Consider the following 13,167-nt stretch of genomic DNA (forward strand, 5'->3'; position numbering starts at 1 on the left):
CGGTCATGTGTCGTTTTTCATACTGGATACGACAGGAACATCGCTGCCCTATTAAACCAGCATGACGTCAGCCTTTATCTGACAACACCAGAGGCTGATCATACCTGCTGTTGTTAACAGTATTACACCTATAGCAAAACAATACTGCTCCATTAGAGCAGACCCGTGAAGGGCCGGGTTAGAGTCTTCAGTAACCCATGATTGCCGTGCGGGTCAGGCTCGCTCACCTGCTTGACATATGTCATTGGTTCCCAATTGCGTAGATATCGATGCTCATGTTGTTGACGACTGGATCGTCTGGTCCAGACTCGATCATTTACATACCGCTGCCATATAGCTGAAATATTGCTGAGTGTAGCGTAAAATTAAACTCACTATTACAGCAACATCACATCGGTCTGTAGTTACTTGTATCACAGCTTGATAATACCTGCAGCTTAACACAGCACTATCAAAGTAACCATCACCACAGCAGCAAGAAGACACCTGCTGTAGTATGGCAGCTATACCACAGCGACACCACGACTCTGTTAACGCAGCAACACTGTTACAGTTAAATACCTGCTGTAGTATTGCAGCTATGCCACAATAACACTACGACTCTTGTCAAAGCAGCCTTCAGTTAACGGTATAATATCTTGAGACATACCGTAGATAAGAGTATTCAGCTATACAGCATTCCGACGCACAGCACATGATGGAGTAAAACACATGATAGAGGTAACGTGTAGCCAAAAAAACACAAACCATTAATCACCTGGTTTCAGGATTGTTACACTCACGAGTCGTTTGGAGGTCATGCGTCATGTCCTTGAGGAACATACATGTTGAGAAGTACTTGGAAATATTGCTTGAAATATTTACGAGTTTCATATGCCGACGTGCAACGCATATGTTCGAGTGTTCATGAGACAGCACATAAAGTCTTGCTCCTCGCAAGATATCATCAACAGTTGAAATATTGTTCCAGATTTCCTCCTTCCTTCCGAAAAAGTTTAATTTTCTATCTGGGCACCTTAAGTTGATGAAATAAACATATTGAAGGAGTGACAGAGGTTACTTTTACGCCGTTTTTAGCAACATTCCAGCAATATCACGGCGGGGAACACCATATATGAGTTTCACACACTGTATCCATGTGGAGAATCGAACCCGAATCCTCGGCGTGACGATGGGACGCTTAACCACCAGGCTACCCCACCGATTCCAGAGACCACAGCAGTGACGCGCTTGGGGTAAAACGCAGTTTTCGACAATATGCCAGCCATGACGGCCACCTGTAAATAGTCGAGTCTGGAAGAGACACCTGAAATGGGCTTCACACATTGCACCCATGCAGGGGATCGAATTTGGGTCTTCGGTTTGACGTGCGAACGCTTTATCCATTAGGCTACCCCACCGCCCTTACAAATTCGTCAATATGTATGTACTTTTAAGTACTTTACTTTATGCATACTTATTGTATCAAACACTGAGGGGGAATCTGGGATAGCCTAATGGTTAAACCGTCCGCTTGTCCCGCTGTATACGTGGTTCAAATTCCCCATGGGAACAATGTATGAAGCCTGTGTCTGCCCTCCCTGCAGTCGCATTGCTTGAATGTTGTAATAGCGGCGTAAAAGCACACTCATACATTTCCAACAATGAAGTTCAGTTGATACATTCAAAGCTACAATGACCTTCATTTGTCAATCAGCGAACGTGTATAGTATTCCCAGAAATTATTGAGAATCATGTTGCGTCATGTAACTCATTACGTTTATTAACTTCTTGCGTTTTACTTACATAAACATGTTACAACATCATCCTTTTACAGTCTCAGTCTTGTTTTAGTACTTTGTTAGACCTCCTCGCTCAGCAATGCATGCCTGAATACGCCTAGGCACACTACCTATCAAAGTTTGTAGGTAATCGTGTGACAGGGTATCCCAATATTGGACCACCTCGGCCTTCATATCTTCAATATTTCTCAGTCCCTTTGGGTTTATTCTGTCCTTCATGACTCCCCACACATTCTCAATTGGGTTTAGGTCTGGGTTGTAACTGGGCCAGTCTAAAACTTGAACATTTTCGCCCGACAACCACTGTTTTGTGTAGCGCGCAGTGTGTTTTGGGTCATTATCATGCTGGAAAATCCAATCATCTTCATACAATGTTTGTGCTGTCGGAAGAAGGTGACCATTTAGAATGTCAATGTATCTTTCTTTTGTCAAGTTTCCCGTGAAAACACACAATGGCGTCACTCCGCGAGCCGATATGCCACCCCACATGTGAAACTTCGGGCTATGTTTTGGTCGCTGGTAGATAGGTTTGACAGTATCTTTGGTCCAAATTTTCACACAATTAGGGAAAAGCCAAACAGAACTTTCATCCGAAAAGAAAACATTATCCCAATCTTGATTTTCATGAGCCCGACACCAGTTTAAACGTTTTTCCTTTTGTGCATCTTTCATCAACGGCGAGGGAATTCCACGTTTTTTCACCCAGTTAAGTCTCTGTAATTCCTGCCTAACTGTTTCATTGCATACCTGAGGACTTCCTCTGCTAATCATTTCATTTCTGATGTTCTCGACACTTTTCAATTTGCCCCTACTCACAATCTGCACAAGTATTCGGCGATCCACAACACTGAATTTCCTAGGCCGACCTGCCCCTGCTTTGTGCTCTATCCCGGTTCCTGTTTGAATATTCTCCAAAGTTCTGTATACTGTAGACAGAGGAATACCATGTCTACAAGCTAACACTTTAGCATCAGCCTCGCCCCTTTCAAAATCATCTAGAATGAGCTTTCTTTTCTCTCTTGCTGTAAATTCTGCCATGTCAACACAGGAAGCCGTCTGCTCAGACAAGGGAGATAACTCTTGACGTAATGAGCTGCCTTGTAAGCCTTCAAGAGTTGTCTCCCTTATATAGTATGCTTAGTGCATAGTGAAAGCCCTTTTTCCAATCTTAGCATCATTAGAAAAACAAACAAAGATTTTCTCAATAATTTCTGGGAACACTGCATTTAGTCCAACTACATTGTCGTCATTCATGTTTCATGGCAAATACACCTGCACATCTGCGTTTGTCATCATTGTCTTGAGGTTTAGTTAATGAACATATTATAAGCATAATTAGTATTAACACACCTGACAGAGATTGCCGTATCTCACTCAGTCAGTGACGGTGTTCTAAACTGATCCAGGCTTGATGCGGTCACTGAACATGAAACATGCAGAATAAAGTTATTTTATGTAAGCTTCAGTCAATAAGTTTCCTGCATTTTCCGAGTTGATTTTCAATTATTGGTGTGGTCAGACTCGCTGACTTGGTTGACACATATCATCGGTTCCCAATTGTGCAGATCGATGCTCATGTTGTTGATCACTGGATTGTCTGGTCCCAACTGGAATATTGCTGAGTGTGGCGTAAAACTAAACTCGCTCACTCACTCAAGCTCAAATTTGGGTAGAGATCGATTACGAGTTGCCATATCGATACGAATCCGACGTGAATTTAGGACAGCCTACGAGTAAGTCATTTTTGTCGGATATACAAATCTCTGACTCTTAGGATACGGGTCGTCCAATATCATTAGTGTTACAATTACAGCGAAAACGAAATTCTGTGACGACAAAACACCACTATACAACATAAGTACAAAGATGTCCTAACTGAAACAAGCACAAATGTTACGGCTTTCCCGGGAATAACACGATGTGGTTACGAATGCTTCTTGAGACGAAAAACGTAAACAAACCCAACCTCAAAACACGTGCAACTTCCGCTGACCACTGTTGGCTCTGCGCATGTGTCAAGGCATATTTCCGTGTTAAATAACACGATGTGATGGATAGTCTACTGGAAGTAACCAGCATGTGAGCGCAAAGATGTGATGGTGTGGAGCTGGCAGAAGGACTTAGATACATATTTCGGTGTGGACCGGTCGGTTATGAGCGGGTGGTGCCCAGCTGTGGGACTCGTCTGTCAAATCAACCACTGACATTTTCCACAAGAAAATATTTGTAACAAATTAAGTATGACCTGTTTTTTATATTTTGGTTTTTATATGCAAGAGTCATGAAATGTCTTCTTGGAAACGAATAAGGAAAGACATGAAAACACAAGCGTTCCTTTATTCTTTTCCAGCTTTCTTCACAAGGTTTATTGCGCTGTGATTGAAATTCTGGAAATAGGTAAAGGAACAAAGAGTATCTTACAGTGTTTTCCTGTCAGATCCCTGATCCTCATGTATCTCTGAAATTATCTGATGATTTTGGGGGGCTAGCGGCTTTTTCTTTTATGATCATCTCCCCTAAGTAACAAACTGCATGTCAGGGGCATGAGACAAAACCAGAAAGATTGTTTTAAAAGCCTGTTGCTGCAGTATGTGAATTGACAACAATGTTGAAACAATACAGTTCTTATGTAGATCATATATGCATGTAAACTATAAACAATGAATATTCGTCTGATGAGGAGTGGTGAGATATTTACTAAGTGAGTTGGAAACAAGTTTGGTAAAGACTGATGAATATACACATATTACAATACAATGACCATGTATGCAGACAATTTTTCTGTCCCTAATACATTGTCTTGGTGCAGGCTAGGTCATCTTTACTATAGGTAGAGCAGAACCCACCACTTTAATGGATACTGACACAGATAGCAGTAACCATAACAACCAATGTGTCAAGATGGAGGAAGATGACACCTGCTATATGTTCGAGTCCGATAGTGCTGCTTTGAAGGGTAATTCAGACTATAGAGCACTGCTGAAGACGATCACAAAGTTGGAGGCTCAGCGTAGCCAGGCAATACGTGATATGGAGGCTCTGCAGGAGGCCCAAGAGGAGGCTCTCAAGGATCCAATCAAATTTGTAGAAAAATTACAGCAGGGTGTGAAATTCAACTTTCCCCCTAAGCAGGAGATTGCACCGGTACCGAACATCGACTGGGAGAAGTATCGCAGTAATGTGGACTTCACTTCCTTCGGTGTCCCGCGTCACATGACCCGACAAAAGAAGCAGCTCACAGAGCTGGAAGGTATGGACATGCAGAGACCATATAATGTTATATTGTCTCTGGTACATGCAAGTAGATCTAGCTTAGCTTTTCTAACTGGTAAAGTTGTAATTTAATAAATATTGGTACTATCGTTGCTCGAATAATTTACATGCTGCAGAAACGTAGGTAAAATATTGCTGACGTTGTCATTACCCTTGAATAAGGACTATTTCTCTGCAAACACCCACATAATTATTGTTATGTAGGTGTGTATGTTTCAGTTTGTTGTCATGTAAGATTTTAAATGAGGAAGAATTATATGGATGATTTCTTTTTTGCAGTGAGAGTGACATTTTCGTGTAGGTTCCAACACCAAAACATCACTCTCACTGAAATAACAAAGTTGTTCATCCATGTATTGTTACCCTTCCTTACTGCTCTAATTTCTAAATGCTTCTCGAAAAGGATTTAAAATGTGTTAATGGATGCAGATGTGTTTCGTAATTTTGTTGTGAAAGTGTTATTTTATTTTAAGTTTGTTTTTGAGCTCTTTGGAAAATAATGTGAGGTGCTAGATTAAGCCCTTGATGTTAATACAGTTTGTTGGGTAGAGAATCTATTACCTCTTAAGCTTGTTGCACATAATTTGTTGCAAACACTGTTTGTTGTAGATTCTTGTAGAGAATCTGTGTATATGTTTTCAGACCCTGTGATAGATAGGGAGAAGATGACACGGGCTCCCCAGACAGTGTCACTGTTTGATGACCAGAACGAAGTGACTGTTGTCCGAGGTCGATTGAAAACAGAATCCAAACCTGCAACCTTTAACCAGTTGTGGACTGTCGAGGAACAGAAGAGGTAAGATAAGCACATGTGACCCAAGCAGTTTCACCACCTTCCTCTGATGCCCAATATTTGGGTTAGAATTGGTGTTCAGCAACCCATGCTTGTTGTAAGAAGCTGCTAACAGGATCAGGTGGTCAGACTCGCTGACTTGGTGGACTCATCTCATCCTATACCAATTACATAGATTGTAGGGCGGGGACAGATTACCTGGATACCTGGGACAGATGGGTAATGAGTTGGACTCGAGGTACTCATCTCGGTACCTGGTCCTGTTATGATCATGTGGCTAATAGATTAAATAATGTAGTATGTGATTGTTTCATGATTAAGAGGTTGTACTGTTTGACATTATTTTGACATTATTTATAGTCACCTATTTTGAATGTAATCAAGGATTAAAAAATTCCATCGCCTGACACCTGGGACTAGTCAGTTTTCATTTCGGGCAGTCAAATAATGGTATCTTACTTTTCCATTGGCTACCATATAATTTCTGCTTATGGTTTCATACTGCAAATAAATTTAGGTTATTTCATATCTGCTCAAAATAAAGCCATTAAATTTCACAGTGGTAATAAAGTCTCCTTTCTTTGCTATTTATCACTTCTCAATAAATAGTCCACTAAACATCAACCATGTTGATTTATTCTTTCATAATTTCATCATCATGATTATGTCATAAAAATCAGGTTAAGTGGACAATTAGTCAGGACATGTCACTTCTTCTGTGGCAAGAAGCCTTATAAAAACAAATTAAACCACTGATTTAATACATGATTAAGGCATTGAAAACCTCAAAATTTTAGCTTCCACACTGAAGAATATGTTGCCATTTCTTACCAATTTGATGTCAAGATTTAACATTTCGGGTATCTGGGTAGGATAGGGTAATAGGCCGTGGGGTACACAGGTTGAAAATATGGACCTGTCTCAAAGCTAGTACTGTTGTAGATTGATGCTCATGCTGTTGATCATTGATTTGTATTGTCCAGACTCGATTATTTACAGACTGCTGCTGTATAGATGGAATATTGCCGTGTTAAACAACAAAGAATCAAAACATTGCTTTGACATGTTTTTGATAACATGTTCCCACTTTCTGTTACTGTTAACGGAATGCCAGAATCTTGTAAATTGATGAATATTTGTATTAATGTTACTCATTCTTTCATTCTACTTCATTTTACCTGTCATGCCCAAATTTACTATTGTTGTATGAAAAAATCAGGTTGTCCTGACTTCTTTTGAGTAGTATATGTTGAGAGACTAGTGTGTCTTGTTCTGGTAACTGTATTATTCCTTACTTTCAGTAAAAGTAATTAACAAGAGGTGAAACAGATGTTTCCAGGGCTTTACCTGGACTTACAAAAGTGGGGGTCCAGGGCACCACCATGAATAAGTTGAGAGGAATAGTACAGAATGTTTAGAGAAGTGCTTCAGTGCCTGGAATGAATTGGTGATCATGTGGATAGTTGTCAGGATTGATTTATGAATTAGCAGAAACATAACTACATGTATTCTTGGTGCACTCTCCGCATTTTTGTGTGTGCCTTATGATGGAGTACTTTTGTATTTCTGCATCCATTCTCCACAACTGTGCATTGTGTGAAACTGTCAGTTTTAGACAGAACTAAATAACAGTCTGTTAAATTGCATACAATATACTTAGGGTTGTCTCCCTTGTGCAGGCTGGAAGAACTGTTGTTGGTGTTCCCCCCAGAGGAAGTGGAGGCCAAGCGGTGGCAGAAAATTGCTGTTGCTCTTGGCAACCGCACTACCCAGCAGGTGAAAAGCAACATCAGACATAAACAAATTATTGCACAGGCGTTTTTATAATCCACTGCCTTCTCAATCCCTGTTAATATTAGACCTCGGTCTTGTTTTTGAGATGAAAGACCTGGGTACTATTCATTGTCGCACATTTTATTTCTGAGCAATGTTAGTGATGAATGCACATGGTTCTTATCATTCTGACATATTATTGTAGCAATATTGCTAACTTGGACATTAAGCAATCCAGAGAAAAGGTGCTGTGTTATTCTAAGTTAGCAATACAGATAAGTTTCAAGTGACTTCACATCTTTTTCTGTTATCTTAAATCAACTGTATCAATATTTCGGCATCTATACTCTCGAGGACTGTTGTTATCTCATTTTTCAATTTAGTTAGCCTACTGGACTTTCAGGATAATACGGGCGGTGGGGTAGCCTAGTGGTTGGAGCGTTCGCTCGTAACGCCAAAGACCCGGGTGCAATTCCCCACATGGGTACAACCAGTGAAGCCCATTTTCTGGTGTCCCCCGCCGTGATATTGCTGGAATATTGCTAAAAGCGGTGTAAAACTAAACTCACTCACTCACTCAGGATAATACTTCAGTTGATAACAATGGAGGGAATGTACTGACTATGAATGATGTTGTGGTGTCTCCAGGTGGCCAGCCGAGTGCAGAAATACTTCATCAAGCTGGCCAAGGCTGGACTTCCTGTACCTGGCAGAGCCCCCAACATCGGGACTGGGACCAGGAAGGTAGGTAACCTTCGACAGAAGGGTGGGTAGACAGGAACAGAAGGGTAGGTAGACTGGAACAGAAAGATGGGTAACCAGGAACTGGAGGGTGGGTAACTAGGAAGAGGAGGGTTGGGATGCATATGGTACTGGGAATAGAAGGGCTGGGGTGGGGATACATATTGTAAATTCTGTTGTTTCTTGATCCAGCTGGGCCGTCAGCAACGCCACAACCGCTTCTACTACCAACCATCAACATTCATGCAGGCCTACACACCCCCAGTCTACATGTCAGACGACGAGGACACACGAGCCTACTACGACGCTGAGTCCGAGGCAAAGTTTTTGCAGAAGTATGAGAAATATGGAGAAAATCTGTCTTCCGATGAATCAGTGAGTTACCAGTATAACTTTCCCCAGGTGTATCATTTAGTTTGCTATAAAATGCTCTAAGTTGGTCTAAATTTTGTTCATAGTGATCACAAACTGACATTAGATACATTTAATTTGCATGATTGTAATAAGATTCGGAAGCAATAAATTATATACACAAGCTGACAGTAGGTGTGGGGAGGTATGGTGAATATATTTGTATTGACCATCATTCTGGCAAAACATGGTGCATGTATTCAAGATGACACCAGCATTTCAGAGACATAGTGTGAGTGTTCAATATTATTCCCACATGTTGCCAGGATGAGGATGACGAGGTCCCCCTGGAGCTGCGACATTCAGAGGAGTACCGGGAACTGTTGAAACTGAGGTCATTACGGGCTCAGAAACTGCAACAGACAGCTGTCCAAGTCCACCATGACGGCTTCAAGGTGGGAGTAACCATGGCGACAACAGCATATAACAAAAACTGCTTACTGCTTTACTTATGGTGACTTTAGGATCAGATCAGTTTCCCAGTATGTCATAGATAATCAAATGGTGCTGTTACGTAACCTGACCAATTTTGTATTAGTTTGAGCTGGCATTTGGCTGGTTTTGTCATATACAGACTCAATTCTTTGCCAGCATTAAACACTCTTTGATATCTCTTGTTAGTGATAAGCTCAATTGCTTTTCTCCCCTTCCCTGGCAAAGGTAGTGGAATACCTGAAATCCCTAAAAGAAGCGGACGTAAAATACACTCACGAACTGGAAGCCTCCCTTTTCCCATCAAAACGGTCACATGACCTGCCATGCCTGTCGCACTCTCCTCATCGCCCAACGAGGGCGGCTGGAGACACCTGGGCGATAAGTTTTGAATTATTATTTTGGTATCAATTATTTCAGTGGTGCTCTCAAACGAGTAGTTCAACAACAGCATAATAGTGCATTCAGAACTGCCTGTATTTGTCCATTCTTGGGAAACAGTAATCCAATGTGATGGTGAATTTATGGAGTGAGTGAGTCTAGTTTTATGCCTCATTCAGCAACATTCCATTCCAGCAAGTCTGACCACACAATATTGGTAGCTGCCTCTTATGACAAGCAAGAGGTACTAAAGATAAATTTGAAGTGACCTGGTGTAAATGGTTTATCAGCTTTGATCCATTATCAAGTGTTCAGTTCCATTATCTTTCCAGTGTGACATGTGTGGGTGTGAGCCAATTATTGGCACCAGGTGGCACTGTATGGACTGTCCTGAGGATGAATCTGTGGATTTCTGCGATGACTGTGTTGACAGGTAGTGATAATATTGTGAATGTCTTCGAACTCAGACTGTGGTTGTAAGCTCCATTTTCACCTTTTTAACTTTGGAGCTCAATTTTTCAAATTAGCAAACATGAATCCAGTAAACTAGAAGTTGCCATCTGTCAAGTGCTTGGAGAAGATTAGTGAAAGTTACAGACCTATCCTTCCATACCACACAATAGGTTTACTATTGTAAAAGCATGTGGTTTTTGATAACCTTGATGTACGTATCCTGGCTTGCTACTCTCGAAATGTTCGTAGCCATATGAACTTCTTAAGCCTATGCTTAAGACATTGGCTACGATCAAAGTTAAGAATTCTTAGGGCTACGAACGTTTCGAGAATACGGGCCCTGAGGTGTAGAATGCTAATATCCTCACCCACCAAAGGTCATAATCAAAACTAAATATTTTTCATGAAATGTTGTCTTATTAGTATCAGGTCCTCCTTTCACAAAGCAATATGATGATCATAATTCACTAAGGTAACCACAGTGCAATGTCAAAGAATGGGAGTTAAGGTTAACCTGCAAAAAGGTTACTTTGTGAAAGTAGCCACGGGCATATGAGGAACAAGTTTGTTTATTTTCCAGGGCTCAATTTAAGAGATGTTAACCTACTTGCACCAGGTGCAGCCTAATCAAGCAATATCACAGTGGGGGACACATAAATGGGCTTCACACACTGCACCCATATGCGGTACTGAACATGGGTTTTCAGCATGACAAGTGGACACTTTAACCACTAGGCTACCCCACCAACCCACTTTAACCACTTTAATCATGTTGTGAAAGTAGCCACGGGCATACGAGGAACAAGTTTGTTTATTTTCCAGGGCTCAATTTAAGAGATGTTAACCTACTTGCACCAGGTGAAGCCTAAGATTAAAATCTGGTTGCACCAGATAAATTCCAGATGCACTGCTGTTACTACAATGGATATTGAAAGAAGTATGCTTTTCAATTATTTAGATGTTTCATTCAGAAGTTCACCTCTCAAAATTGACTTGGACCTGGTGCATGTTAGACTAATAACTAGGCTGCATTTGGTAATATTGGATTGCACTAGTGCAAGTGACGAAGCACAAAATCAAGCCCTATTTTCTTAAAATAAATTTATTTTCATTTTTATGGCAATTAGATTCTGTAAGGATGGGGTTTGTTTCAGGTGCATAATTTATAATTTAGTGGGGTAGCCTAGTGGGGTAAGCCAAGTGTTTGTTCGTCATGTTGATGACCTGGGTTTGATTTTCCACTCTGTGTGAAGCCTTTTTCCTGTGTTCCCACCATAATGTTGCTAAAATCACTGTATGACCATACTCGCACTTGTTTAATGTTTCATGATACAAGCATGGAAAGTAAATTTTGCTCAAATGACACTCTCCGATATCTTTATTTATTTTCTATTTCTTATTTCACGTGAGTATATGCTCTTTCTCTTCCAAAGAATGGAGCTTAAAAACCTTAAACTTAAAAACTTTCTTGTATTCTAGCAACCATGAAACTGAAACTCACAACTCAAGTCATCGTCTGAAGCCAGAAAAGAAGAAAGTAACATCTACAGGTGGTGATCAGGACTACATGAAGTTTACACTCGCTGACAGCAACTACCTCGACCCAAACTACATGCCTGCTAGTTGACAACACTGTGGTCATTGATCGTTGTTAAATACCTTGTCTTCCATACTGGCTCATAAAGTGAGAGTGTACTCTTAACCTTGTTATTGTGGACACCCTGTATTACATACTGGCTCATACAGTGGAGGTGTACTGAGAACCTTGTTATTGTGGAAGCCCTGTATTACATACTGCCTCATACAGTGGTAGTGTACTGAAAACCTTGTTATTGTGGACACCCTGTATTAGATACTGGCTCATACAGTGAGTGTGTTGGTAAAGGACAAACTTTATGGATGAGCAACTTCTTTGTTCAGGTGAAGCGGCGTTTCAATACAGCTTCTTGTATCGTCAGTAAGGGTGTTGTGACAACAATGAGTGAGCGAGTTCAGTTTTATGCGGCACTTAGCATTTTTCTCACTGTAAAGTGGTGGACTGGACCAGACAATTCAGTGATCAACAGCATGAGCACTGATCCATGCAATTGGGAACCGATGACATGTGGCACCGATAAGCATAGTTGCATTTTGTGGCAAGTATGGATTGCTGAAGACATATTCTACTCCAGATCATTTATGGGTTGTGAGAACAATGAGACTTTCATATTGTGGATAGGGTTGGTGAGAACCATGAGACCTGTGTTTTGTGGACACCCTGTACTACATACTGGTTCATATAGTACTGGTCACAGGGATGGCAACAGGTGAAAGTGATTTCTGTGGAAAATCAGCTGGGGTTATGGGGCTTCATGCATTGATTTCAATCATGGATAAAAATTTTCAAAACATTGTGCTGAAAGAAACTTCTGTCATTCACTCCACCTTTTGCATTTACTAATTTATGTCAAAAACAGCGATTCTAATTGGCTGCATTGACTGAAGTGATCCAATCACGTGGTAGTATAGAAGGCGATTAGGAAAGTGGAAGAATGGCTATATTTACCAATTTTATAATGGAAATTCTGAACTTTGATAGCCCAAGAGACACAGATGTGGGTACCTGATGTTGATAAGCAGGACCTCGCCCCACTATCTTTTCTCCTCAGATTTAGATGAATCTCAAGATCAGACACCTCATACATAAAACTGGCTCACATTAAGATGGGTTTTTTTTCTATAAAAATAAACATTATTAGTGAGGACATTTTCTATTCAAAATGACAAACCATGAAACTGAAATGCAATTACACCTTGTTAATGTGGCATACTGGTTTCAATCCATTGTTTGTCACATCAGGTGAATAACAACATTTGATACAGATACAAGGAAAGTTAATTGATGTGTTTTACAATAATCATGATAATACGTCAGTGGCAGGTACGGTCATGTTTTTGGATCATGGCTGTATGCAGTAGAACTGTCCTGCTTGTTCTGACTGACAGTTTGTTTGGAGTTTTTTTCAGTCATAAACCTTCAACACCATGCTGCATGGATCAAAAACTCAGATAATTGATCCAACCAGTCCTGCTCTTATCTGCTTTTTGTCAAGTGAGCAAGTTTGCTTTTATGACACTTTTAGCATTATT

General features: G+C 40.6%; 1 protein-coding gene across 3 annotated transcripts; it reads left to right on the plus strand.

Annotated features, from left to right (window-relative positions):
* Positions 1–3,779: 3,779 nt before the first annotated feature.
* On the plus strand, positions 3,780–12,443 carry LOC137273515 (ZZ-type zinc finger-containing protein 3-like). 3 transcript variants are annotated; one of them, XM_067806242.1, is made up of 9 exons: positions 3,780–4,019; positions 4,591–5,031; positions 5,697–5,850; positions 7,527–7,623; positions 8,269–8,364; positions 8,554–8,736; positions 9,039–9,167; positions 9,918–10,018; positions 11,518–12,443. In XM_067806242.1, the coding sequence occupies exons 2-9, from the start codon at positions 4,635–4,637 to the stop codon at positions 11,663–11,665; spliced, it is 1,305 nt and encodes a 434-aa protein (XP_067662343.1). In that variant the 5' UTR covers positions 3,780–4,019; positions 4,591–4,634; the 3' UTR covers positions 11,666–12,443. The 3 variants fall into 3 exon arrangements, with proteins under 3 accessions (XP_067662343.1, XP_067662342.1, XP_067662341.1); XM_067806241.1 differs by having other exon boundaries at positions 3,796–4,019; positions 4,612–5,031; XM_067806240.1 differs by lacking the exon at positions 3,780–4,019 and having other exon boundaries at positions 4,104–5,031.
* The last annotated feature ends 724 nt before the right edge of the window (positions 12,444–13,167 follow it).

Source organism: Haliotis asinina, chromosome 2 (genome assembly GCF_037392515.1).
Source record: "Haliotis asinina isolate JCU_RB_2024 chromosome 2, JCU_Hal_asi_v2, whole genome shotgun sequence".
NCBI lineage: Eukaryota > Metazoa > Mollusca > Gastropoda > Lepetellida > Haliotidae > Haliotis > Haliotis asinina.

Bases quoted from the DNA above. Each gene is read 5' to 3' on its own strand.
- LOC137273515 (XM_067806242.1), top strand. From the start codon at position 4,635: ATGGATACTGACACAGATAGCAGTAACCATAACAACCAATGTGTCAAG. The intron at 8,365-8,553 runs GTAGGTAACCTT...TTCTTGATCCAG, and splicing joins TCGGGACTGGGACCAGGAAG to CTGGGCCGTCAGCAACGCCA. The intron at 10,019-11,517 runs GTAGTGATAATA...CTTGTATTCTAG, and splicing joins TGCGATGACTGTGTTGACAG to CAACCATGAAACTGAAACTC.